The 26,404-nt window shown below is 65.8% G+C and overlaps 1 protein-coding gene across 1 annotated transcript in view; it reads left to right on the top strand.

The window, feature by feature from the left end:
* ZNF469 (zinc finger protein 469) overlaps window positions 1-20,782 on the top strand; it is a 49,583-nt gene extending 28,801 nt beyond the window's left edge. Inside the window, exons 2-3 of the mRNA XM_082607274.1 lie at window positions 5,838-5,897; window positions 8,143-20,782. Coding sequence (XP_082463400.1) covers window positions 8,270-19,477 — 11,208 coding nt within the window. The 5' untranslated portion in view covers window positions 5,838-5,897; window positions 8,143-8,269 and the 3' untranslated portion in view covers window positions 19,478-20,782. The remainder of the gene's footprint in view (window positions 1-5,837; window positions 5,898-8,142) is intronic.
* The last annotated feature ends 5,622 nt before the right edge of the window (window positions 20,783-26,404 follow it).

Below are 26,404 nucleotides of genomic sequence, written 5' to 3'. Positions count from 1 at the left end.
ACGTTTCGTCCTGTTCTGTGGCATTGTGTTGAGGGGTCGGGGGCATGCCCCCTTACCGACAGAGGCCGCAGCGCTTCCCGAGGCGCCCCGTGAGGTCGGCAGCAGGGCTGGGCAGACCCGGCTCCTCTCCAGCCTGGGCCGGACCCTGGGCAGGAAGGGGCAGAGAGTGGGGCCTGAGCCACCGCAGCCTGGGCCCACCTCGAGCGGCAGCTGTGCGGAGCGGGGGACGGTGCAGCAGTAGGCAGAGAGCAAAAAAGGACATTCCCCGAGCGACTGACAGACGGGCCTCGTGGCAGAGGCTGTGCCAGCCCCCAGCTCGGGGAGCCTTCCAGGCACAGGCAGCATCGGGGCTGCCCCGGGGAGGAGGGAAGGAGGCACCCAGGGAGGGCCCGGCCCGTGCAGGCGCCTGGGCAGGAGCACGCCTGGCCCGCGGCAACGCGGAGGGTGGCAGAGGCGAGCAGGTGCCCGGGAGAGTGGCGTCAGGTGATGGCAGAGGGCAGCGGGGTGGGAGGGCCCGGGCAGCCCAGGTGTAGACCTCTCGCAGGTGGGCACTGAAGCAGGCACTCAGGGACGAGGGCGCAGGATTCCCCGCGGCCCCAGGCAAGCGTGCGTCCCCAGCGTCTTGACCTCCGCAGACTGTGCATCTTTCTTCCTCTGAAGTCTCTGGTCTCACTCCTCGGCCCTTCCCTGCTCAGCCTGTGTGGGCCAGTGTGGTCACTCCCAACCTGCAGTTCTGGCACTGAGGCCCCTGGAGAGCTGCTGGTGTCCAGGGGACCAGAGAGCACTGGTCAGCACAGGTGTCGGGGGCGGTCCCTCGCGGGAGTGGTGGCCAGGCGGGGATCCTGCCTCTGATTTCTGGTGGCCCTCCTGATGCCAGCCAGCGGTCAGCAGCGCCAGCAAGCGCGTTCCGGATCCACATGGGCCTTTGGGATGTGCCAGGTGAGCCGCTGCCACCTGGGGACTGAGGTCAGGGAGCAGCTTCTTGGGCAGAGCCCAGGCGTGGACAGCTGGCCCCTTCTCCCATGTCCACTCTGCCCCAGACCGTTCTGCGCCCCCAGCTCCATCCTGTGCAGCGTCCGCCAGACCCTCCAGGCCCTGCTTGAAATTCCAGGGCTCCCAGCATGCTTAGAGTTAAGACCCTGGTTCTGCGTCGTGTCCAGAGTGAGGGCGTGTGGTGTCGGCAGGTTGTGGGGTTTGTTCTAGGAGGACTCGGCCAAGATGGGAGCCTTTTCACACCCTCCAAACGTTGGTCTCAGAGGAACACGAGGACGGGGGCGAGTGGCCGGTACCCGGCGCCTGCCCTCGGCAGCTTCCGCGGGCGACGGGGCCTGCCTTTAAGCACAAATCGCGGCCGCCTCCCTGTCAATTTCGAAGACATCGTTTTCTCCCCACGTGCTCCTCTTATCTCCCTCCTGTTAAAGGATCTCAAATATGCACCCCGATAAGGCGGAACGCACCCCCGCTTCCCGGCCCCGTCCAACGCCAGCCTCCACTTTCCCCCAAAGTAATTAAGATAAATGCAGCTGATAATTTGCCTGGTATTCTTAAACAGACCCTCGGGCCATATCTCAGATATAATTTTACCTGCAGAGGTTTATCTGAGCACTCGAGTAACAGATAGTTTTTTAAGCAAAGCGGCAGCTTTTGAAGCGAAAGGAAAAGGGAATATTTGTAAAATAAATGTCAGAATGAGCCGCCATCACAGCCCCGCAGCTCAGGGTCAGCCAACGGAGACCCCGCGTCGTCCTGGGCTGCACCGCTCCGCTCGCTGCCCAGGATTTGGGGCCATCACTGGGCTGGCCAGGAAAGGGGCAGGGATGGGCTCAAGGGATGGGCTCAGGGGCACCGAAAGAGCGGGCTGGCGGGGGAGGCCATGGGTGCAGCCACGAGGGCCGGTGCCCACGGCTGTACCCCTCACGCTTTTCCAGCCACGCTAGTCATGGCTGACCTGGAGCGGAGGCCCCTGCCTGGCAGAGCTGGCATGCAGGGCGCCCATCGGGGAGCAGGCCGGCGGGGGAGGCTGGACCAAGCCACAGGCCAGCGCCCAGGGAGGCGCAGCTCAGGAGACTCGGCCAGGATGGGGAATCAGTGCAGTGGGCCAGGCTGGTGGTTCCCACTGTGGTGGGGAAGGCAAGGTCCTGCTCCAGGCTCTTCTTCGGACAGGCCGGAGTCCCCTGGGAGCCTCGGTTTCCCCATCTGCATCCGGTCAGGCTGGAGCCCAGCTGCCCATCATAGCCTGGTCCCACCCAACAGCGCCTACGTCTTGCTTCCTGACGGGCATCCGGGAAGAGGGGCGGGGGCCTGGGGTGGGTGTGTATCCACAGCACCCCTGACCCGCCAGTAAAACCCGCGCTGGCCCGCCCCCTTGCCAGCACCATGCACTCACCGCCCCAGCCTCACCGAGCCTCCCACCCGGGACACCCGTCCCCGAGGCTGTGCCAGAGGGACCTCACCTGAGGCCCGGCCACGCATCGCTGAGGGTCACCTCCTCACGGGGGCCTCTCCGACTGCGTGTCCCCGCCCCCCTCGGCCAGACCCCTCTCGCTCCCTTTGCCCCGTTCACGCCCGGCTGCTGTGAGCTCCGTGCTAACGGGCGTCACGATGCCTGTGCCTGCCCACACCCCTCTGAGGCTTGACCTCCCCTCTCCAAGTCTCTGTTCCCGGCTGTAGTGGGGGTGAGCACTGACCTTGCCAGGGAGGCTAGGAGGTCGAGGCAGTGTCCACACTGTCCTCTGTGGCCCTTGCTGTTGCCTCGGCGCCGTCCCCTAAAGCTGTGAGCTCCCCGGGGAGGGACGGCTGGTGACGGAGAGGGGACAGCAGTCTGGGCCTGCCCCCACCCGTGCCCTCCTGCGCGCACCCGTCCTGCCACCCAGCGCCACGCCACACACGGGCGCCGCCGGGCTGAGGCTGGGACAGAGCAGGCACACAGCCCACCCTCACGACCTCATCCAAGCCTGAGCACCTCCCAGGGCACTGGGGGCTAGGGCTTCAGCACACATTTGGGACAAAGCCAGGACAGGACGAGGGGACGGAAGGGCAGACGCCTCTACCCCACTGGGCCGTGTGGCCTCACTCTCTGGCAGGATGGGAAACGGAAGGCCGGGCCCCTGCCGGTTAAGAAGGTACAGCCCCACCCTGGTGAGAAAGCATCATAACAGGAAAATTAAACTCTCCCACGTCTGGGCACGTCAGCAGCAGGGAGGCCGAGGGGGCCGCAGGGCAAGAGCGAGGTCCGGTGCTGGCGGGGCCCCCAAGCGGCAATGTCACCGGGTCATGGAAGATGGGGGCCGGGGCGGCCTGAGGGGTAATCAGCTCGAGCCCCCCGTCTAGAGCTGGGGAAACTAAGACCAGGGGGCCCAGGGGTGCGTGTGGGGTCGGGGCCCAGAGCTCTGACCAGACAGGGCCATCTGTGTGCTGAGCTGCCCAGTCCCCCGGTGTGGGGGGACAGTACCACCCCCGAGGGCTCCCGAGATCATACCTGCTTCGCAGGTGGACACACATAACTGGGAGGGCTTCTTGGAAGAGGTGGGCTGGAGAGGAGCCTGGAGGAGCAGTGACCACGTTCGCAGCTAACACCTGCAGGCTCGGTGCGGGCAGGACCGTGTGAACGATTTGCTGTTCCGTCCACCCCCCTGGCCACAGCCCTTTGACACCAGAGCTGTGATCACCCCGTTCTGCAGCCAGGAGTGCCAGAGCCAGGATTCAAGCCTGGGCCCAGCTGACACCCCACCTCCCTCACGGTCTCTCTGGAAGTGGGTGAGACTCGAGAAGGTGGAGGAGGAGGGCACGGAGAGGCCCCAGTGGAAACGGGGCGGGTTGAAAGGGGAGGTGAGGGCAGAGGATCAGGAGCAGAAGCTGGACACTGTACAGGGCCTGGGGTCCGTGGGGAGGGAACACCGGACGGCAGGGGCCCAAGGCCCGTGGCGGGACGCCCCTCACCAGGAGCTGCCGCCCACACCCCAGCTGGAGCCAGCCAGCACCACCGCGGGCTTGAGTTACCCAGAGGCTGGGGCCAGGTGGTGTTTCTCAGCGAAAAGGAGACGCCTGAGCTCGTGGGGTTCCTGGGGGTAGGCCGGGATCTGGGGGATTGGATCTCCCCACTTCAAAGGGGCCCCAGGCCTGCTGAAACCCACACCAGCCAGCACCAAGGGGCTTTGCCAAGAGCCTGGGCAGGGGTGGGAACCCGAGACCCGGGCACACGCTGTCCCCAACCTGCCCCACAGTCTGAGCACCCAAGATGGGCCCCTGTGCCCCCGGAGGGGCAGCCAGCATGGGGTGCTGCAGGCAGAGAACATCAGGCCCACCATCCTGGGACAGAGGAGAGAGGTTGATGGGGTAGCTGAGCCCTGCCCACAGGTCAGCACGTGGAGGCAGGGCCACCCCAGGGAGGAGGGGCCCGGAGGCGGGGGCTGAGGTGCAGAGCCACTTAGTCCCGCACGGTGCAAGCATGGTCCCCAGGGGCCTGCCTCACACCCCTACGTGTTCACTACCTGCTGTGTGACCTGGACAAGCCACACAACCTCTCTGAGCCTTCGTTTCCTCATCCATAGTTCCTGTTGACTTTCACGGCAAAGGCAGAATCAGTTGCTCCCCACTATGTGGCCAATGCCTGGCCCAGCATCCAGCAGAAACGTGGAGATCCCTGAATGAGTGAGAGAGTCAGTGAATGAATGAATGAGTCAATGGGGAGCTGCAGGGAAGGCAGAGCCCTCCCCAGGCTTCGGCCTGCCCACCTCCAGGTAAGGGCACGCTTCCCGCCCTCTGACGCCGGGACTCACTTTAAAGCCTTGGAGTCTCCACGTTGTCAGGAGGGCCGCAAGTCAGTACAACCCCCAAGAGTTGTCCCAATAGTTCCCTAAGGCTGTGTGACACATGGCAGCTTGAAACAGTGAACCGTTACGTACCGTTTCCGTGGGTTCAGAAGTTGGGCGTGTATTCTGTGCGTTAGCCGCGAGTCGTCACGTCCAGCCCCTGTTCGAGGGGAGGGATTGGGGCTCCACCTTTTGGAAGGAGGAGGATGGAAGAATTTGTGGCCAAATGTTAAAACCGCAATAGCGCTTAACTTGACCATCTCTCTCCAAATCGCAAATGCATTTGCCCTTGACGGTGCCATTTCTTCTTTGCGTTTATCCTGCTGGTCTCACGTACGCGTATTCGTTGCTCTGCTATTTGTAAAGGCCCAAATAGGACAAGCTAGCATCCACCCGTCCGGAGAGGTCTGGGTATACGAGTAGCCGGTCTGCAGAACACTGCGTGTGGGTGGAGCAATGGACAGGCAGACGTCAGCCAGGCGTCACTTTATGAGGTTCTGGGGGATTTTACCTCTAGGATTCACTGTTTAATGCAAAAAGTACAGTGCGTGTAGCAGACTATCTTTTGTTGAAGAAAGGGGGGAATGGGAATATTTATTCATATTTTCTGGTATTTGCATCAAGAAACTCTGGAAGGAAACACAAGAAGCTGCCCCGTGTGCTGACCCAGCAGGGCAGCGGAAGAGGGTCCATGGGCCGGGGGAGCCGGTGGTGGGGGGGACCTCTCACTGCAGAACTTCCACCACAGGAACGTGTGATCTGTGCCCACGAAATACCACGATAAGAAACGTAAAATCACCCTCAACCCAGAGGGAAGGTGACCAGCTGACCCCACCCCTGCAGGGCTCCCCCACCCGCCGGGCCAGGCTGAGCTGCCCACGGGCCTCCTGCGGTCACCCAGCTCCCCGCAGCCCACGTCGGCTCCCTGGGGCTCTGCAGGCTCCATGTTCTCTCCGGGCCCCGCCCCCCCAGGGCTTGCGGCCAAGCACCAGATTGATGCTGACATGCTTCCCATTTTCTTTGCAGCCAAGAAATCCCCATCCCTGTGGAAGCTGCGTGGCGACCCAGCTGAGGGCCGACTCCCAGGTACGTAGAGGGGACCGCTGGAGTGGAGGCTGGCGGGCCGCACGCAGCCGGAGCTGCCCTGTCCCCGCCCCGCCACCCGTGTCTCCTTCCGTCTCGCTCGCTCAGGCAGTTCATGGGGGCTGCCAGCTGCCTCCCCGGAGCCACCTCCGGGGCCGGGTGTCAGGGCCGGCACTCGGCTCCGAACCGCAGCCCTGGGCCGGGCTTGTCACCTGACGCTCTGTCCCCTGGCCAGCTCGTCAGGCCACTCGGGCCAGACCCCTCCTTTCCTGAGGGGCCTGCAGCACAGCTGATTAAAACCAGCAAATGAGCCTCTTATTCCTGTTTTCAGACCCTGCCCAGCTGTGCGGAAGCACAAGCCGCCCTACATGTGCTTTGTGCCCGTGAGCAGAACAGGACTCGGGGGTGACGGGACGTGGCGGTTACGGGATTAACAGGGAAATACGTCGGTTCCCACCACCGTCTGCTAAACACCCCACGAGGAGCTTGTTCACTGCCCTCTTCAGGGGCCAGCGTCAGTCCCGGGCGTGGGTGGAGACCCTGAGCCTGACTGAGGCGGGGTAGGGGCCGGGGGATCAGGACCAGGGCTGTCAGCCTCCCAGGCCCGAGCCCCACCTACCCATCCCTCTCAGGGGGCACAGTTCGGAGCCTGGACCTGCGGGGCCTCCATGGTGTCTGACAGCCACTTGGGCGTGACCGGCCACCCCCAGAAAGTTCCAGAAGCTGTGGGGAGGCCAAGCCCTCGGCCCTCCCCGCTCCTCACACCAGCGCCTGGGCAGTGTGCGCAGGGGTGGTGAGGAAGGCCCCTCGAGGTCAGGGGCCCTTGCACATCTACCCACCTGGCCCCTGGGCTTCACTGCCTGGCAAATTCAGGAGCAGAGGCCCCACAGACCAGAGCCCGTCCTTGCTCCTTCCTTGCTCTTTCCTTGCTCCTTCCTTGCTCCTTCCTTGCTCCTTCCTTGCTCCTTCCTTGCTCTTTCCTTGCTCCTTCCTTGCTCTTTCCTTGCTCCTTCCTTGCTCCTTCCTTGCTCTTTCCTTGCTCTTTCCTTGCTCCTAGGGAGGGGCAGACACCAGCCCCAAGTGGGTTCAGAGCCCCTGATGCCTGCCACGCGGGAGCCCCCTCCCCTGACCCTCCAGGCCCTGACTTAAGTCCCACTTAGCATGCAGTTAGGTGCTCCCTGCCTACTGCCCCCCATGCCCAGCCTCTTTGGGTTGTCCAGGAGCTCTGAGCCAGGGTCAGGTCTCCAAAGCTGTGCTGTGTCTGCTCCCCTGGACGCTGGGCATGGGGCAGATGTCCAGAAGCGCCGTGTGAACCTGAACTTGAGAACAAGGGGTCAGCCCCCAGATGGGGCCCTTCCACCAGGAGCAGCTAACTCACAGCTGCTGGAACTGAAAGGACCCTTCAGACAACCGGGTCCGACCATCCCCCTCCGCCGATGGAGAAAGGGAGCCAGGAGATGGGCAGTGTTCCTGGCAGCAGGCAGCTAGCGCACCACAGCCTGTGACCTCGGCCCTTGAGAGGCAGCAAGGCGATTCCCAAGTCCTGGCTCTGAACGTCTCTGCCTGAAAGAAGCATGAGCCACTGCTGCTCGCAACTTAGCGGCCAGAAGGAGCCATGTGGCCTGTCCTGCTTGCAGCAGGAAGCGTCACAGGCACAGGCCAGATACGTATGCCCCAAAACAGGAGCTCAGCTCAGGGGCCCAAGAAAGGAGCCGGAACCTTCCGGAGACCGGGGATCCGCAGGGCAAGGACCTTGAGGCCATCCTGTGTGATCCCAGGGTCAGGGGATGGGGCAGGTGAAGGACCAGGCGGGAGCCTCAGCCAGACGCCCCCTTCGTTCTTCCTGGGCTCTCTGCCCTGGCCACCAGGTGCCGGTCACCCCACCACGGGGCCACTGCAGGTCTGGGAGCCACATGCCACATGGGGCTTTCTTGCTCAGGGCCTGGCTGGTGCCTAGCAGGGCTTGCTTGGGAGTGGCCAGGGGTCTTCTCAGATCTCAGGCCCCAACAGTATTTTCTCTCTTTTTCCTTCCTTTTCCTCCCCAACCGCAATCCGCGCCCCCACTAAGCCCTTTCTCAGTCTGGCAGCAACTCTTTTCCGCTTTCATCTCTCAAGGTGCCGATGGAGCCAAGCCTCCTCCCCTAAAAGTACAGGTTACGAGCCCGCTGCTTCTGCTCCCAGCCTGCCACGCCACCGTGGGAGCCACGAAGCCCCACGGTCCCCGACCCACTCTGTCCTTTCCTTGCAGACTCCACTCAGGACCATGAGAGCAGGCCCCTCCAGGGCCCCTCGAGGGGCGAGGATGTCCGCCCGGCCCGCTTTCCGCGGCCCGCCTCAGACCACAGCATCCTCCTAGCACCCAGGACGGAGGGGCCATGCCTGGGGAGCAGCCCCTCGGAGCGCCACCCCCAACCATGACCGGAGACCTGCAGCCCTGCCCAGCGGCCAGTGGCACGGGGGGCCCCCTGCAACCTCCCAGTGAGGTCAGTGCCCCAGCCAACAGGACCACCAAGGCCACGGGCAGCGGGGCCCAAGCCATGGACAGCCCTGAGACCCAGGTGCGGCAGGCTGGGAAGTTGGGGCCCAAGGCCCCGCTCCCCAGAGCCCAGTCCCTGAGCAGCGCCCCTGGGAAGGGAAGCAGCCCCCCGGCCCCGGCAGGGAGGAACCTGGTGCAGGTTCTCACGCGGCGGGCCAGCAGGCTGGACAGCAGCCCCCAGCAGCTCTACGGTCTGAGCATCGCCAGCTCAAGGCCCAAACCCGCCCTGGACGAGAAGACCCCTGAGGGCCCGCAGCAAGAGGCCCCCCGGCCCCCAGAGACCGAGGCCCCCCGGGGCCAAGGAACCAGAGCCCGTCTCAGGCCCGGCACCCCCAGGGCTGAGGCCTCGCCTGGCCCGGAAGAGCTCAGCTTCCAAAAGTGCTTCCAGGAGACCCCCTCCAGCTTTACCTCCACCAACTATACCTCACCGAGCGCCACCCCTGGGCCCCCGCCCCTCAGGGCCCCCCAGAGCAGCGGCGCCAGCCCCTGCCAGCCGGCCTCCTACGTGGAATTCCAGGCCAGCAGGGCCGACGCATGGCCTCCCACGGCTGAGAACAGCTTCCCAGGTGCTAGTTTCGGGGTGCCGCCCGCTGAGCCGGAGCCCTTTCCCGAAGGCGGCAGCCCCGGGGTGGTTGCCTTCCAGTACCCCTTCCCAGAGCTGCATGGAGCCGGCCCGAAACCCTTCCCCGAGGACGCAGCCGGGCCCGAGTATGCCGAGAGGGCGCTGGTGTTCGCCTTCCACCAGCCTCGGGGAGTGTGGCCCGAGGAGCCGGTGGGCACGGGCCCAGTCTACCCACTGCCCGCCCACTCGGGCCCCCCAGCCCCACCCTGCTACCCCGGCCGCCCCGGCGGCCTCAACGCCCCCAGCGACCTTGGCGGTGCACTCCCTCCCGCTGGTGCTGCTCGCCCGGCCCCCAGCCCCTTCTCGGAGAGCACGGCCACCTTCCGGGACAGTTTGCACGAGAGCATGACCAAAGTGCTCCCTGAGAGGCCGCCTTCAGCCCACAATGGGCTGGGGAGCCCCAGGGGGCCCCCAAACTCGCTGGCCCAGAGGCAGTTTCCCGGGCAGGCGTATGGAAGCCCCGGAGCCGGCGGGGTGGGCACCAGCCCAGGGCCTCGGGACACGGAGCTGACTGCCTCCGGGCCCCCCGCCACCAGACTGCCCCCGCTCTGGGACCCCGCCCCAGCCCCTTACCCCACGCCTCCTCTGGGCCCCCTGGCCACCACCAGGAGCGCATTCTTCGAAGCCCAGCCCGGCCCAGGCCAGCAGCTCAGCCTCCCCCAGAGCCCCCCGCTGCCCTGGCCCCAGGTGCTCCCGGCCGCCGGCCCCGGCCCCCACCAGATGGAGATGTTGAACCAGCTACCATTCCCCCCGGAAGTCCCTGAGTGGCAGGGGGGCAGCCAGGGAGCCCTGGCTGCTGCCGCAGGCAAGACGCCCGGGCCAGGCGAGAAGCTGGCGGTCCTGAGAAACAGCCCGGGCCAGCACAGCAGTGGTTCCCCTGGGCTGTTCGCCTACAACGGGCTGAAGGACCCTGGAGCCCAGCCCCCGTTCTTCGGGGCGGCCCAGCCCCAGGCCTCCCCCCGGGGCCCCCCCGGCCCGCCCCCACCCAGGGTGGTGGGAGCCTCCCCCAGCGAGTCTCCCCTGCCCTCGCCGGCCACCCACACGGCCAGCAGCACCTGTTCGTCGCTGTCCCCTCTGTCCAGCAGCCCAGCCAACCCCAGCTCGGATGAGGGCCAACTCCCTGGGCCGCTCGGGCCCTCCGCCTTCTTCCACCCACCCACTCACCCCCAGGAGACCGGCAGCCCCTTCCCGTCCCCCGAGCCCTCGCACGCCCTCCCCATCCACTACCAGCCGGAGCCAGTCAAGGCCTTCCCTTTCCCCACAGAGGGGCTGGAGGAGACCCCGTTCCCTAGCTCGGGGCTCGAGGTGGGCAGCGTGGGCCTGGAGGGCTTCCCCCAGGAGCCACCCCCCTACGCCGCCCACCACTTCCCCCTCAGCAGCGCCAACCTGGACCAGCTGGACGTGCTGCTCACGTGTAGGCAGTGTGACCGGAACTACAGCAGCCTAGCCGCCTTCCTGGGGCACCGGCAGTTCTGCAGCCTGCTGCCGGCCAGGGCCAAGGATGGCCACCAGCAGCCCCCCGGGTTCCCCACGCCCCCCGTCACCCCCTCTGCACTGGCGGCCCCCAAAGCACCGGCCAGCGGGACCCCGAGCCCACTCAGCCACACCAGGACAGCGCCCTTCCTGCTGGGTGGGGACGTCCGGCCCGATGGCAGAGATGACCCCCTGAGGATGAGCTTCCTGCCCAGCCCGGCCGCCGCCCCCTTCCCACTGCCTGCAGGGGACCTGGACCTGGAGGACGCCGCCAAGCTGGACAGCCTCATCACGGAGGCGCTCAACGGCCTGGAGTACCAGTCAGACAACCCTGAGATCGACAGCAGCTTCATCGACGTCTTCACTGACGAGGAACCTTCCGGCCCCCGGGGGCCCGCCACCGGGCAGCCCCCCAAGACCAGGCTGGGGGCAACGCCAGAGAACAAAGCCCAGCTCCCGCTCCCGGTGGTGACTGCCCCGCTGGAGCCCCAGCCACCCTGGCCCGGCGACAGGGGCTACCCGGCCAGCCCCAGGCCCAAAACCCGCTCCCTGGGCCCAGCGCCCTCAGAGGCAGATGGGGCCAGCCTGGCTGGCCAGCAGAGAAGAGGAAAGCGGTTTAAGTTGTTCCGGAAAGAGCTGGACACGGTCAGCACCGCCAAGAGGCCGGGCAGGGGCTCCAGGGCCAGCCGCCTGAGGCCGAGGAGGAAAGGCCGGGCTGAGACGGCCCTGTCCCGCCCGCGGGACCTCAGAACCCAGGCCCCCAAGAGCCACGCAGACCCAGGGGGACGGGCCCTCCTGGTGGAGACCCGGAGCTCCAGGCGCCTCCGACTGTCCCCCGGCCAGGACTGCAGGCGGAGGCGGCCGCGGGGCGGCACCTGGAGCAAGGAGCTCATCCACAAGATTGTGCAGCAGAAGAACCGGGCAGGCAAGCGCGGCCCAGCCCCGGGCACCATGGACGGCGGGGCCCCGGACTGCGACGGCGCCTCCGAGTCTGAGGAGGAGGATGGCCCGCGGCTGCGAGGCTCACGCTTCAGAGGCCGGCCCCGCCCCAGCGGCCGGCGATGGCGCCGGGGCGAGAAGAGGAAGGAAGTGGACGTGGCCCCGGGTCCCAGAGAGGACGGGCAGCAGCAGAAGCCTAGGAAGGCCGTGAGGCAGGAGGCCGTGAGGCCTGGGGGCTCCCCGGGCCCAGAGGAGCCAGGCAGGCCGTGGCCAGGTCCCATCAAGAGTCCCGAGGCCCAGGGCCCGTCGCACGGCCCAGAGGCTGGAGTGGGCCCTGAGGAGAGAGGCCCCCAGCGCCTCCTGCAGGGTCTCACGGGTGCCGAGACCCCAGAGGAAAGCCATCCCTCTCTGGACTTCCCCCAAGACACCAAGAGCCCTGAAATTGCTGAAGACCTTCCCCCTGAGGCCACAGAACTTCACAGAGAGGCTCTGAGCTCCTCTTCAGACCCCTGCCCCCCAACCCCAGAGCAACCACAGCTTCACAAGGGGGATGCAGTGCTGCCCCGCACGAGCTCGCCCCCGCTGGGTGCCCCCCGGTGCTCGGAGCCTGCCATCTCCGGGGACGAAGAGGAGCCCCCTGCCTCCCCGCCGGGAAAATCACCAGTGCCCGGCGCTAACGCAGCCGACACGGCCCACCCCGAACCCAGGGCCCTCTTTTTGAAGACCCCTGGTCTTGGAGACTCCGTGGGGCTTCCAGCTGCCAAAAAGGGGCCTCAGCCCTACAGCAGCCCTCCCAGCGGATTGTTCCTCAGACCCAAAGACCTGGCTGACCGTTTCCACGAAGACCTGGGCTCCCAGTCCTCAGCCCCAGACAGCCCACCGGCCATCAGGGCAGGCCTCTGCCAGGATGGCGAGGATGCCAGTTCCCAAGAGCCGAAGCCACCCAGGAACCCACCCTACACAGTCGTCACGGGCCCAGGCAAAGCTGAATCGCCGCCGGCCTTGGAGCGCACAGCCCTCTTCTCGGGGCTGCCTGGGGACGGCTTCGAGCCACCAGTCTATGGCAGCTTCTCTGGGAATGGGGACACCCAGGGGCCGCGTGCGTGTGCCGCCCCTCCCCCAAGGAAACCTCAGCTAGACCCGCCGTACCCCTCGTTTCTGCCCAAGAAGGGCTGGTCCCTGCTGGAGGAAGTGTCCCCCGTGCCGCCTGGCCATCTGGGCCCTTTTCCCAGCCTCTCAGGGGCAAAGGCATTCAGTGAGAGGCGTCCCAGTGAAGGGACTGTGGCCACCAGCCTCCCCACTTTGCCCGGCAAGGTAATCACATGTGGCACCGCTTGCAACAGTGACCTGTCGGAGGAGGAGCTCGAGGTCAGCAGGCTGCTCACCGAACTGGAGAGCCAGCTGCGAAGCAAAGGCGCACAGGACGCCCCAGGAGGGCCGTGCGGAGCCAGCGCCACCAGTCCCGGGGAACTGAGTCCACACCCGCAGGGGGCAGAAACAACTGTGGCCACCACGGGGGGCACTCGGGGGGGCCTTCAGGAGGAGTGGCCCTCGTTCCACCCTGGAGAAGCAGCCCTGGCCCCCGGCGCCCACAAGGACGTGGTTCCTGAGGGTCCTTTCAGGCCCACTGGGGCCAGCCTCAGTTTCCGGCCGGTGCAGAAACCCGGGGTCTCCAAGCCGGGGCTGCCCAGGGCCGAAGGGGGCCTCGGGGCCCACCTGGAAGTCTGTTTACCGGACCCCCCATGGGACATGGGGAGTTTAGCGAAGTGCAGCCCAAACCCTGAGCCTTCCCTTTCTAAGGGTAACAGGGCCACCAGAATACAGCACAGCCAAGACCTCCCACTGCTCTTTCCCTGCACACGGAGAGGGGGGCTTTCCCCGGGATCCCACAGGGCACCTGGGCCCTGCCGAGACCCCTCAGAGCTGGAAGCGTTCGGCAGCCCTGTTGCCCCTCTGGCACCTGGCTTGGCATTTCGGGGGGCCAAGCTTCTGCCCCTGGGTGCCACCCCACATTCTGGTGCCAGTCACAACAGTGCTCCCAAGGGACACTCTGTGAGCAGCACAGGTGGGCCAGGAGGAGCACGGCTCCTGTCCCCTGTAGCAGGGGGCCCTGGCCCTGAGGGTAATGAGGGGTTTGTACCAGCGGGGGCCTCCCCAAGTCGTGCCTCCGTGCCCGACCCCAGCCCTGGCAGAAGGCCCCAGGACCCAGCCTCGAGCCCCCTTCATCAGCTCCAGCTCCTGGTGGCCAGAGCGGCTGAGAGAGAAGATGACACCCAGGGCTCACAGGGGCCCCCGCCTGATGACACCCAGAGTCCTCAGCACAGCGACCCCTCAGATCCGGGAGAGGAGAGTGTGGAAGGTGGGAAAATGGCCTGCAGCCCTGCCCGGGGCTTCCCGGGGTGTATGCGGATGACAGCCATCCCTGCTGTGGCCGGACGCCAGCTGGGACCAGAGGGAGATGGACATCCAGGCTCACACGGCCAGGCCGAGAAGCCCAAGGGCCAAGTCGGAGCCAGCCAACTGCAGCCAGATGACCAGGGGAGGCCGGGGCGGCCAGACCAGCTAGCCGGGCAGCTCCAGAGAAGCAGGGCGGCCGTGGGCCTTTGGAACGGGGCACGGGCCACCCCAGGCCCCACCTACTCCGAGGCAGAGCCTTCAGTCCCAGCCTTGGCAGCAGCCGACACAGAAGATGGGCCTGAGGACCCGACTCCAGAGGCGGTAGCTGGCCCAGGCCTTCAGAAGCATCTGCTGTTCACTGGCGAGAGACCAGTGTCCCCCACCAGGGACCTGGCCAGCCACACCCCCTCACCTACTTCTGCAGCCACCCCCAATCCCTGCGGCCCCAAGGAAGGCCCAGCTCGCCGCCCTCTCCGGGGGGACTGTGGCCCCCTGGAAGACACTCCCAAGGAGCCCAGCTTCATCGGTGTCTTCACTCCCGCCCATGGAGGGGACTGCCCTGGAGGTCGCATGGCAAGAACCCTAGAGGGTTCCAGAAAAGAGAGACCAAGGGAAGCTCCTGCCTGTGTCACCCCTCCCCACCCAGCGAGGGCCACCTCCCCGAGAGTGACCGTCAAGGCCGCTGCCCTGTCCGGCATCCCTACCACTGATGGCCTGGGGGCAGTCAGAGGCCCCAGGGCCGAGTGGCCAGACCCCAGGGGAGCCCTGTCCAGCACCCACCCCGATGGGGTGCCCAAGGGCCCCTCCTCAGAACCCCCAGGCAACAGGGAAAGCCACGGTGTCACCGCTGTGCCCACTGACCCTTCCACACGGGGGGCCATGGGGCCGGATCCCCACACCTGCCAGGAAGGCGAGGCAGAGGCCAGCCTGCAGGAACAGGAGGGCCTAGAGATGCCCGGGGCCGGGCGCCCTGCCGTTACAGAGGCATCCGAAGCCGGCACCAGGGGTCTGAGGGTCACCTGCCCTTCCACAGCGCTCCACCCAGGCAGAACCACAACTCCGAGCGGCACAGCCAGCGACTCCAGACCGCGCTCCCCCCAAAGCCACGGGAACATCTTCCACCAGAGACCCCAGGGGGATCCCCTCAGTCCCCAGGACCCCAGACAGAAGCCTCGTGGCTTTAAAAAGAAGCCTGTGTTCACTGAGAACGGCCACTGGCGGGGCAGAGCCCCCAGCGGGCAGCCCGTGACCTGTGAGGTCTGCTCGGCCTCCTTCCGCTCTGGGCCGGGCCTGAGCCGCCACAGAGCCAGGAAGCACGGGCTGCACAGGGCTACTGCCTCCCAGCCAAGCCCAGCGGCCCCACCTGCTCCCCAGACATGCCACCCACCCGGGAAGAAGAGCCGCAGGGCGCCGGGGAAGGAGAAAGCGAGGCGTCTGCTGGGAGACCCCAGCCAGGCCGGTAGGCTAACCCCTGCTCGCAGCTCTGTGGCTCCTGAGGATGCCCTGGGTCCCGAGATGTCCAGGGGGCCTAGGCGGGGGCTCAGCCTTCTGGGAGCACCAGGCTGTCCCCCTCGCTGGGAACCACATCCCCCAGACATGGTCAAGCAAGGGGTGGACGTGAGGCCTGCAGAGCCCAGGAAACGGGACCAGCTGGAGAGGGATGAGCCCCGTTCCAAACAGACAAAGAAAGGCGGGAGCCAGAGGCGGGGCAGGCCGCCCGCAGACTTCCCCAGCGAATCGGAGGGGAAAGCCAGCAAGAGGGCGAGAAAGCCAAGAGCGAGAAGGTCCCGGGTGGAGAGCAGCCTCCAGGGCCCTGCAGATGTGATTTCAAGGAGAAGAGGCTGGACTCCATCAACCGCCATTGCCGACTGCCCGGCTCTCCCGAGCCGCCACCTCTCACCAGAGGCAGAGCAGGGGACTGAGTCCACGCAGCCGACGTCCGTCGCCACGGACCCGGAGGAGACGCCTGCACGGAAGTCTCCTGGGGATCGGGTGGCCTGTCCAGGGATGGTGGAGGGGGCACCTCCTGGGCCAGAAGGGCCAGTGGGGCAGAAAGCAGCCTCGGCAAGAGGGTGCGGGGGACCCCGAGAGACCAGGCTGTCTGGCACCTGCAAAGAGCCGTCGAGGGCAGCTGGGGGTAAACCTGCAGGGGACAGCAGAGTGGCCGAGAGCAGATCGGGGCAAGGTGTCTGGGAGGGGCACGAGGCCCCCTGGGACCCCCAGGGCCCTCCCGAGACTCGTGGTTCTGAAGCAGGCGGCACCGTCAGCAGTTGCCTGCAGGACCTCCTGCACAGTCCGGGAGAGGGTGTCCAGGGGCAGGAGAGCACTGCCCCTGAAGCCCCCAGCCCGAATCTCGGAGACCCTCTGAGCTTGTTTGATGACGAGGCCTCCTTTTCCCAGCTCTTCCCCCTGGGAGACCGCTTGGTTCGGAAGAAGAACCCCCGTGTCTATGGGAAGCGCTGTAAAAAGTCAAAGCCACCCCCCCAGCCCGAGCCCAGCGGCCAGGCAGGGGGCAGTGTCACCCTGCCCTCCTTCCGCCTGCCCACAGACCTCAGTGACTCTGGCTCGCTCTGCTTGTCCCACGAGGACCCGTGGGGTGACGAGGCTGCGGCTCTGCCGGAGTCCTTCCTCCTGGAGGGCTTCCTCAGCAGCAAGGTGCCTGGCATTGACCCCTGGGCCATGGGCCCCAGCCTGTGGGCCCTGGAGCCCCACGCGGAGGCGAACCCCTGCTGCTCCGAGGACCACCCGTCAGAAAACATCCCTGAGCTGCACATGGTCCCGGCGGCTTGGCGAGGCCTGGAGCTGCAGGCACCCGCCGACGGGGCCACCTCTTCTCCGGGGGATGCGAGCCCCGAGCCCCCCAGCCTGGAGCGAGAGCACTACGAGTGTGGGGTCCCCGGGAGCGCCGTGGACCTGCAGATGCAGGACCTGTGCTTCCTAGGCCCCTGCGAAGACCCTGCAGCTCTCCCCGGTGCCAGCTTCTCGGACTTCAAGGCCACGGCCAGTTCCCAGGGCCCACAACGCAGGACGGAGGGGGCGGCCAGCGCAAGAAGGGCCGCAGGTGGACGCCGGCCCCCCAAGGCCAGGAGGGCGGCGTACAAGTGCAGGGTGTGCTTTCAGCGCTTCCACGGCCTGGGAGAGCTAGACCTCCACAAGCTGGCGCACAGTCCCGCGCCGCCCCCTACCTGTTACATGTGCGTGGAGCGCAGGTTCGGCTCCCGCGAGCTGCTGAGGGAGCACCTGCAGGAGAAGCACGTGCAGAGCAAGGCAGGGCTGTGGGCCTGCGGCATGTGCCGGCGGGAGGTCGCCGACGTCTGGATGTACAACGAGCACCTGCGAGAACACGCCGTGCGCTTCGCCCGCAAGGGGCAGGCGCGGAGGGCCCTGGGGGAGCCGCCCGGATGTTGGGAGGGGCACGGCGTGGCCACGCGCTTCCTCAGCGGCATCGCGGGACAGGTCTCCAAACCCCACCGGGGCAAGCGCTCCACCGGCGGCAAGGCAGGCGGGGGCCCCGCGGAGGCGTCAGGGGCGGATGTGGGAGCTCGGAAGGAATTCCCGAGGGAGAGGCCAAGACCCAAGGTCCGCGCCAACGGCTCAGACCCGGACAGCGCCTCGGCCCAGGGCAGCCCGTCAGCCTGCGTGAACCCGGCCCCGCCCGGCGGCTCGTCCCCCGACGGCCGCTCGCACAGCGAGTCCCCCCTCCCAGCCGTCCCGGTGCACCAGGACTGCAAGGACCCCGCCCGCGACTGCCACCACTGCGGGAAGCGGTTCCCCAAACCGTTCAAGCTGCAGCGCCACCTGGCGGTGCACAGCCCGCAGCGCGTCTACCTGTGCCCCCAGTGCCCCCGGGTGTACCCCGAGCACCAGGAGCTGCGCGTGCACCTGGGCGGCGAGCACGGGCTGAGCGGGGAGCTGGAGCTGCAGCACACCCCGCTGTACGCCTGCGAGCTTTGCGCCAACGTCACGCACATCAGCAAGAGGTCCTTCGTCTGCAGCTCCTGCAACTACACCTTTGCCAAAAAGGAGCAGTTCGACCGGCACATGGACAAACACCGGAGGAGGGCGCAGCAGCCCTTCACCTTCCGCGGCGTGCGGAGGCCCGGCGTCCCCGGGCAGAAGGCCTTGACCCGAGAGGGCTCGCTTCCCAGCAAACGGCGCAGAGTGGCCACGTCCAGCAGCCCCCCCGGGGCCGGCGTGGACGGGCCTCTGTCCCGGGACAGCGGCGCCACCCTGAACGAGCGGTCCCTCCCAGCCCTGCCCCAGCCCTGCCCGGAGGCAGCTCCCAGCACCACAGCAGGGCAGCCCGGGACCCCAGAGAGGCCCACAGACCCCGTGGGCCACCCGGTCGGCAGCGGCGATCTGCCCTCTGCCCTCCAGGAGCTCCTGCCCCCGTCTCTGTCTCCTTTCCCGGCGGCCTCGGCTGATGGCAAAGATGGCCACGAGCCGGACCAGGCCCTGGAGAGCTCCGAGGACGAGGCTTCCCCAGGCAGCCCTGGGTGCTTCCTCCAGCAGGCTCACCCCTCGGGGGGCTCTCTGCCCCAGCCGGGGGCCAGAGGCCAAGACGCAGAGGAAAAGAGGGCAGCTGGCCCGCTCTCAGGGAAACACAGGACCCCAAGTGCCCCTGGCAAATGTGCCCCTGACCATCACCCAGAAGCCCCCTCTCTGCTCTGGAAGGAGAAGCAGGTGTCCATGTGTCACGTGGCACCTGCCGGGGGCACAGGAGGCCCCTCCCACAGGGGCAGTGCCAACAAGCCCGGGGGCTGCCAGAGCTCGCCCAAGGACAGGTCAGCCTCGTCCACCCCCAGCAAAGCACCCAAGTTCCCAGTACAACTGAAGAAGGCGGTGCCCAGCCCAATGCCCAGAGAGCTCCCCCATGGCACGGAGGACAGGCCAAAGCCCCCCACCCTCAAAGTCAAGCCGGGCCCCGGCTCCCAGGGTGCTGGAGGCCCCCGGCAGGGCACCAAGGCAGCGGGCGGCAGCCAGCCCCAGCCAGCCAGCGGGCAGCTCCAAAGTGAGACAGCCACCACCCCAGCCAAACCCAACGGCCCAGGCCAGGGCCCCGCCCCAGACAAGGCCCCCCTTCGAGCCCCAGACAAGGGCTACCCCAAGGGACCAAGGGAAGCCGGTGACCAGGGGCCGCGAGGGAGCCTGGGCCCCAGGGAGGATGGGGACAGCAGTGAGAAGAAGAGAAAGGGCCGGGCGCCGGGGCCAACCAGGAATGAAGCTGTGGGGAGCCTAGGGAGAGGCCCCGCGGTCCCTGACAAACCCCCCCGGGCCCCGCGAAAACAGGCGACTCCCAGCCGCGTTCTCCCTGCCAAGCCCAAGCCCAGTAGCCAGAACGGCACAACACCGCCCCAGCCCTCAGAGCCGCGGAAGGCGGAGCCCGGCCATGTCCAAGGGAACAGCAGGCGCGGCAAGGAGGGGCTGGGCAAGGCTCTCCCCCAGGCCAGACCCCTGCATAGGCCCCCCAGGAGGGGCGGGGCTGTCCTCGGTGCTGAACCCTCCAACTCCCGGGCCTGCCGGACAGCCGAGTCCCAGAGCCACCTCCTCAGCCAGCTTTTTGGGCAGAGACTAACCAGCTTCAAGATCCCTTTAAAAAAGGATGCTTCCGAGTAATTTATAGGAGCCAGCGCGTGCCTGGGAGCGGGGCTGGGGACGAACTGGCAAATGGGGGACCTGGTCTATGCTGAGGAGCTCCAGTCCTCCGAGAGTTTGCCTGGTGGCCACATCTTAATCCACCTGCCATAGCGTGCAGATACTCAGACTTTGGTGTTAGACCTGCGACTCTGATGCCTTGAGCAGGGCCTGGGGTGGACAGCAATCCCTTTCTAGCTGGAAGGTGAGGGTGAGGGGCGGGCCAGCTGCAGCCTCTTTGCGACCATGCAGCTGTTTTCTCAGTACCAAGACGTTAAAGAGAGAGCCACTCACCCCCACCCCAGCCCCGTGTGCCCCACAGCCAAGGCCCGGTACGCCAGAGAACCCCTCGCTTTAGAGGTTTGCACGGGGCGCCCCACCTGTGTCGTCCAGCAGGAAATAAGCTGAGGCAGCCGCCGGCCGTACGGTGGCAGCCTCCGTCTTAGTGTCGTTGCTGCTGTTGCTGGAATTCCAAAGCGACCCTAGAAACCAGATGGGGGCAGAAGAGCCATCTGTGAGCTGCCCAGCGCCCCCCGGACCACCCCGCCGAGCACAACAGGCCTTCTCTGACCACAGGGTCATGCCGGCCACTGTCCGTGCCACTGACGGAAGCGCTGGTCTCCAGTGCACCTTGACCCCAGGTCCTCCCTCCCCACCCGCGCTACCCCCAGCCCAGCCTCCGCAGCTGCCCTCTCTAGAGCCTTCCTTCTACATGGAGCTCTCTGCTGCAAGTATCAGCAATTTTACTCTGAAGATCCTGGTGCTATTTTCATGTTGTAATGTGAATACAGGCTTCCTTGATTTGTTTTACCTGGGGGGCGGGGGCGGGCCAGGAGGCGCAATGTGCTACACGGGCGGCCCAAGGCACCAGTGGCCTAAGAAGCCCTTCGCTGGCTCCCGGCCATCGGTGGGAGGCTCCAGCCCCACGGGCGGGTCAGAGCAGCCAGTCAGGGGCAGCTCATGCACTGACACGACCCAGGGGCTGGCTTGCATATCCTTTCTACAGAATCGTGTCTTCACGGGGGCAGGAGGCAGGGAGAGGCTTCCTTCTCTTCTTAGGTGTCTCTGAGGTTTGTGGTTTGTTTTGTTCTGTTTCTTCATTTTAGCCTTGGGTGCAATGTGTATGTCAAAAGTTTTAATTTTGATATTTCGAAAGAAACCAAATCAGGCCCATACTGCCTTTGTAGAAGGTATGTGTGCCACTCAGAGTGCCTCTTTAGTGCTGATAAATAAACTCGGGGGCTCTGAGGTTGTAAAATCTTAGCGCATCCATGCTGTCAAATATATGTCCACTGTTTTCACAGGGCACCTCCTCTGTGGCCTCTGTCCTCCCGCCAGCCCCACCCTGCCTGCCCCCCCTGAGCCGCCGCTCCGTCCATCCTGTCCCAGGGCCAACTGGCCCTGCAGAGCTGCCCCAGCCATAGAGTGGTCCCACCAGGCCCCAGACTTGTTACCACGGTGCAGACAGTGCCTTAGTGCTGGGCGGGACCCTCTCAGGAAGGGACTAGCACAGCTGGGTTAGGGGACCCGGAGGGCAGAGAAGGCAGCAGGAGAGATCACACTCCCACCGCAGGCTCAGACCCCTGGGGCCCACGTGTCCTGAAGACCCCCGTGTCTGGGACAAGCGCCCGGATGGCAGGCAGGGCCCGTCCAGAGTCGGGCACCAACCCTCATCCCGTCCTGCCTCTGACAGCTGCCTGGACACGGGGGTCTCTCAGAGCAGGCCTCAAACAACACATGCCGGGCCGGCGGGGAGCCTCGCCAAGCCCTTCCACAGGGAGGGATCCTGCACGTGACCCGAGACTGCCGAGCCCATGCCACCCCCCCACCCCCACCGTGCCCTACGCACTCCCCCTTGTCCTGCCAGGCCCCAGCCCTGCCATTCCCTCCGCCAGGGACGCCCTGCCCTGTCCTCTCTCTCGGTGTCAGCCACTCCTACCAAGTCCCCCCGCCCAGGTGGGCTGCCTCCATTTCCACCCCTACCGTGGGCCGGGCACAAGCCAGCGGCTTACGAAGTGGTGCCGGCTGAGGGTTGCGCTTTCGGTAGGTGGAGCTGGAGCTGCGTCGGGGAAAGGCTAGCTGGGGACTCGGTGGTGGACGCCCGTGGGCCGGCTGGGTCCACGGCACTGGGTGCCCCCCCATCGGCTCACCACGCCTCGGGCGGCCTGGGGCCGGCGTCTGCTTCCTCAGAAACGTGACGGGGCGTCCAGGCCCTGCCCCAGACTGTGAATCCGGGGCTGGGGTGAGCTGGGCGCTCCGCGCCCTCTGGTGCCAAGACTCACCACATCGAGGACCCCCGCAGCTCTAGTCTTCTCAGGGCAGGACGTGAGCGAAGCCCACCCTCCTGGACCCTGAGCCCACCCCGCAGCCGCAAGCCCTGTGGCATGAACAGCGCCAACCTGGCCAGCAGGTGGCAGCATTCGCCGGCTCGGCGGGGAAGGGGCAGCTCGGCTGCCGCGCCTCAGTGGGCACCGGCCTCCAAGCCCCACACGCACACATCACAGGTACGCTGGGCACCCCCGTCCTCACCGACAGGCCCAGAGACACACACGGCACACGGGGGTGCAGTCCTCCACGGCTTCGCGCACACACACACCCACACACAACCACATGAGTGACTCCGTGAGGCACATCTGTGGGACCCAACCCTCGAGGCGTCTGGGGTGGGCATCCCGAAGGGCCCCATGTGAGCCGAGCCCACGGCTCCCTGACCCCCTGAGAAAGCTGGAAGCGGAGCCCAGACGCCACTGCCCTCGCTGGCCTCGGGCAGAGACCCCTGGGCCTGGCTCCCCCATCTAGGAGGCCAGAGTGCCCCTCACCCTGAGACTGCAGGGTCCCCCGGGGCTGCCCTGCACTGGGCAGGGGGCAGGGGAGACTGAGGAGCAAGGTCACATGAGCGCTGTATGGTACAACTGCACCCTCCCAGGTCCCAAAGCCTGACCCCGAAGGCCCCTCGGCCCCCAGCCTGGAGACGGGGCAGGAGAGAAGATGGTGCCTGGGACCAGGTAAGGAGGGCCAGGCGGAGGGGATGGGCGCGGGGGGGGGGGGGTCTGCCAGAACTCGGGGGACAGGGAAGCAGGAGGGAGAGGGCTGGTGGTAGAGCGGGCAGGCCAGGCTCCATCCCCAGGCCCCGTAAAGGGGGAGGCTTGCCCACGTGGCTAGAGGGCACATCTGCCAGGAACCTGCTGGAGAATGTCATTAAAGTGGGCTTTCCTAGGCTCAGAGAATCCAGTCTCCCAGGGAGAGTGTGTTGACGGCCACGCTCACACAGGCAGAAGAATCTGCAGGTACAGGGTCCCACAGAGAAGGCCTCAGAGGCGCAAAGGCCTCCAGGGAAGGGCTGGATCCTCGTCACCGGGGTGCATCCAAGCACCTCCCGTGCGGGGACAGGAGTTGGAGGCCATGGGTCCTGTCCACGTCACCTGCGAATGTGCCGCGGGTGGGCTCTAGAATTGAGCCTGAGGCTGCGTCTCCCCAGACCCCATGTCTATGCCTATCTGGTGGGTGGGCAGTTGGCCCGAGGTCCTGCTGCTGTGGCCATGCCGAGCCTTTGGGGCATTGCTCCTTTCCGCCTGCCTGGGAGCTCAAGGCCACAGGGTAATGTCTACCTTGCTGACCGGCTGGCACGGCCTTGTGGGCTGCAACTCAAGGCCACCGGCCTCTTCCCCGGAGCCCCAGGCAGAGAGAGGATGCAGGTGGCCCTCCCGGGGCCCAGGGTTTAGCTGGGCCTGAACACACTGCACCCCGGTCTCAGCTGCCGAGAGATCCAGGACCGTTGCTGGGGCCCAGGCAGGAGGGCGACCACCAGGGGCCAGAGACATCAGGCTCATCACCAGCCCTCTGGGCCTCAGTTTTCCTGACTAGTTTTTTTTTATAAACGTATTTATTTATTTTTGGCTGCATTGGGTCTTTGTTGCTGTGCGCAGACTTTCTCTAGTTGCTGCACGGGGGCTACTCTTCGTTGTGGTGCATGGGCTTCTCATTGCGGTGGCTTCTCTTGTTACGGAGCACGGGCTCTAGGCGCGCGGGCTTCAGTAGTTGTGGCACACGGGCTCAGTAGTTGTGGCTCGCGGGCTCTAGAGCACAGGCTCAGTAGATGTGGTGCACGGGCTTAGTTGCTCTGTGGCGTGTGGGATCTTCCCGGACTAGGGCTCGAACCCGTGTCCCCTGCATTGCCAGGCAGATTCTTAACCACTGTGCCACCAGGGAAGCCCCTTCCTGCCTATTTAAATGGGCCCGACAATCACCGAAAACCCTTCCAGCCCTGACACTCGGGGCTCCCTCCGAGGGCTAAGTGCTGGGGCTCACTGGCTTTGCCTGGACCCTGTCCCCCCGCTGTCCACTTGGCTCCCTCCCTCCTCTCCCCTCCTCGAGGTCTTTGCTCAGATGGCACCTCTTCTCTGTGGCCTCCCTAACCACCTGCTCAGATGGCAGCTGCACCCCCATTGCCCCAGGCCCCAGCCGGCTGTACTTGCAGCACGTTTCACCTGATGTGCCCCACGGCCCACTCCTGAATCCTGGCTATCGTCCTGCCGCTGGGCCCTGAGGGACGCGTCCTGTGTGCTGTTCACAGTTGTACCTCCAGTGCCCAGTATGGGAGCGCAATCCACGTCTGTGGGGGGAGGGGGGAAGGGGAGGGGGAGGGGGAAGGAAGGAAGGAGGGTGAACGAGGAAATGTGCGCTTCCTATCCGGCGACGTAACCCACGTGACCCCCACTCTCTTCGTTGGGAAATGTCCAGATGATATTTCCTGTCTGCGCCTGGCTGGTAAATGGGCCACACCTGGGTACCTGGGCATGAAGGGGTGGATCTCACTGATACCTGAGGACAGTTTCCAGGCAAGAACCGTTGTGTCCCGGGGTCTCAGAGGGTGCAGCTCGTTAGAGATGCCGGCTTCAGAGAGGACCGCTGAGCCCGGAGGCCAGCCACATTCCCACCCTCTGCTCCCCCAAGGTGTCTGAGGGGTGGGCGGTGGAGATCAGACAGGGAACCCCCTGAGCCCATCTCCCAGGCCAGAGCCAGTCCCAGCCACCATGGGGGCAGCCCACCCCCCCATACACCCTCCCCTCCCCGCAGGGTGGCCCAGGCGGCATCTCATCGTCCCTGGCGTCGCCCGACTTCCCCCCGGCCCCGCCTGCAGGCGCCTCTGATCCCTTAACTTAATTTGCTTTGACATCCTTGCTGCTATTTGACCTCCCTATGGAGTCACGTGGTGCTTAGAACTCATTATACCCCCTTGAAACAGGAAGTTAATTAAACCCTTCACAGAGCCGGTGTTGACAAGCATCGGTGAGGGCCCCTGGCACAACTGCCCAGCAGCTCCAGGGCCTTGGGCTGACCAGCAGCGGGGGGAGCGAGGCCTGGGCCCCCTTCCCCCCAGCGCAGCCACCAGGGCCCATTCTGGAGCAGCAGGCGTGGATTTCCTAGGGAGATTCCAGCTCTGCTGCTCACCTGCTGTGTGGCCTTGGAGGAGTGACTTCACTTCTCTGAGCCTCAGTTTCCTTGTCTGGCAAATGGGAATTCTAACCGTCCCTTCTTCAGAGAGCTGTTGTGAGCAGACGGTGCTCAGCACAGGCCCTGGCACTGAGGAACCGTCCACAACTCACTCGTACCACTGCAAGCGTAAGGTAATAGCGTGCTGAGTACCACAGAAAAGGCGCCTGGGCCCTGCAAGCTGGATCAGAGAGGAGCGGCCTAATGTGGTCTGGAAGCAGTCAGGACCTCCCTGAGGAAGGGTGAGGGGGCCAGGCAGTGGGAGGGAAGGGTGCACCGGGTAGCAGGAACAGCTTGTGCAAAGGCCCTGTGGCCACAGGCCACCAGGACCCACATTCAGGGAGGTTCAGAGGAGAAGGGAAGAGGGGGGCAGGGCAGGGCCTGAGGTTATCACATTCGCTTAGCGGAAGGCCCCGCTGGCTTCAGCCTGTAGTGGGGCCAGGAGTGGCTGTGGGGATCCGGTAGCCGTCGGGGTGGTAGGTAAGGGAAGCTTGGAGCGGGGGTTGGGCTGACAACAGTGTCCCCACAGGGCCTCTCAGAGCTATACGGAGGTGACGTCAGGGACACTGGAGGCACAGTGAAGCAGAAAGAGGGCTCACGGTGTGGCCTGGCCGTCAGAGGCCCCTCGCCTGACCTGGGCTCGGGACGCGCTCCCCACGGTCTGTCCAGCCCTCCCAGCCTTGCCCTCAGCTGAGAACGCTCTTCTGCCACCACTCTCTCCTGAACAGTCTTCATCCTTTGGTGTCCAGCTTAAGTGTCTAGAACATTCTGTGGTTCCCTTGGTCATCACCTAGCAACCAGTGCAGAAGCTGGGACATGGGAGGCGCCACAATCAGCCCCCTCCCCACTGGCAGCCACTGCCCGGCCCCGGGTAGTCGTCCTGGGTCGGGGCAGCAGGGAGCATGCCCATCAGCAGAGCCAGGCCCACGGTTGCCAACCCACAGGGCAGAGGGCAGCGGTGGAGCAGACGTGAGCCCAGAGCCACAGTGGCACCAAGGCTAGGGGAGCCCTGAGGGTCATGCCCCCCGCCCCCGCTTACAGATGAGGAAGCCAAGGACCTAATTGCTTAAGGACTTGCTCAGCGTCACAGCCTCCAATGTGGCAGAGCCAAGATTCAAACCCAGTTCTCCTGGGGCACAGCCAAGGTTAAGAACCCGGACTCTGGAGTGCGACTGCCTGGGGTCACAGCAAGTGCCACCACTTCTGAGCTGTAGGGCCACTCTGAACCTCAGCGTCTTCATCACCACCACGACAGCCTTGGAAGCTGTGTCCTAGGCCCAGCTCTGCCACTTTCTGCCTGGGTGACCACCAGAGGGTTGCATAAGGACATCATGAGAGACCATGAACCAGCCCAAAAGAAGGGCTTGGAAAAGGCTGGTGATGCCGATAAGGACATCGCCCCTAGAGCCATCGCCA

Source organism: Mesoplodon mirus (genome assembly GCF_964341445.2).
Source record: "Mesoplodon mirus genome assembly, chromosome: 19".
NCBI classification, from domain to species: domain Eukaryota; kingdom Metazoa; phylum Chordata; class Mammalia; order Artiodactyla; family Ziphiidae; genus Mesoplodon; species Mesoplodon mirus.
The sequence above is the reverse complement of the archived record's forward strand: the minus strand, read 5'-3'. Positions and strand labels throughout refer to the sequence as shown.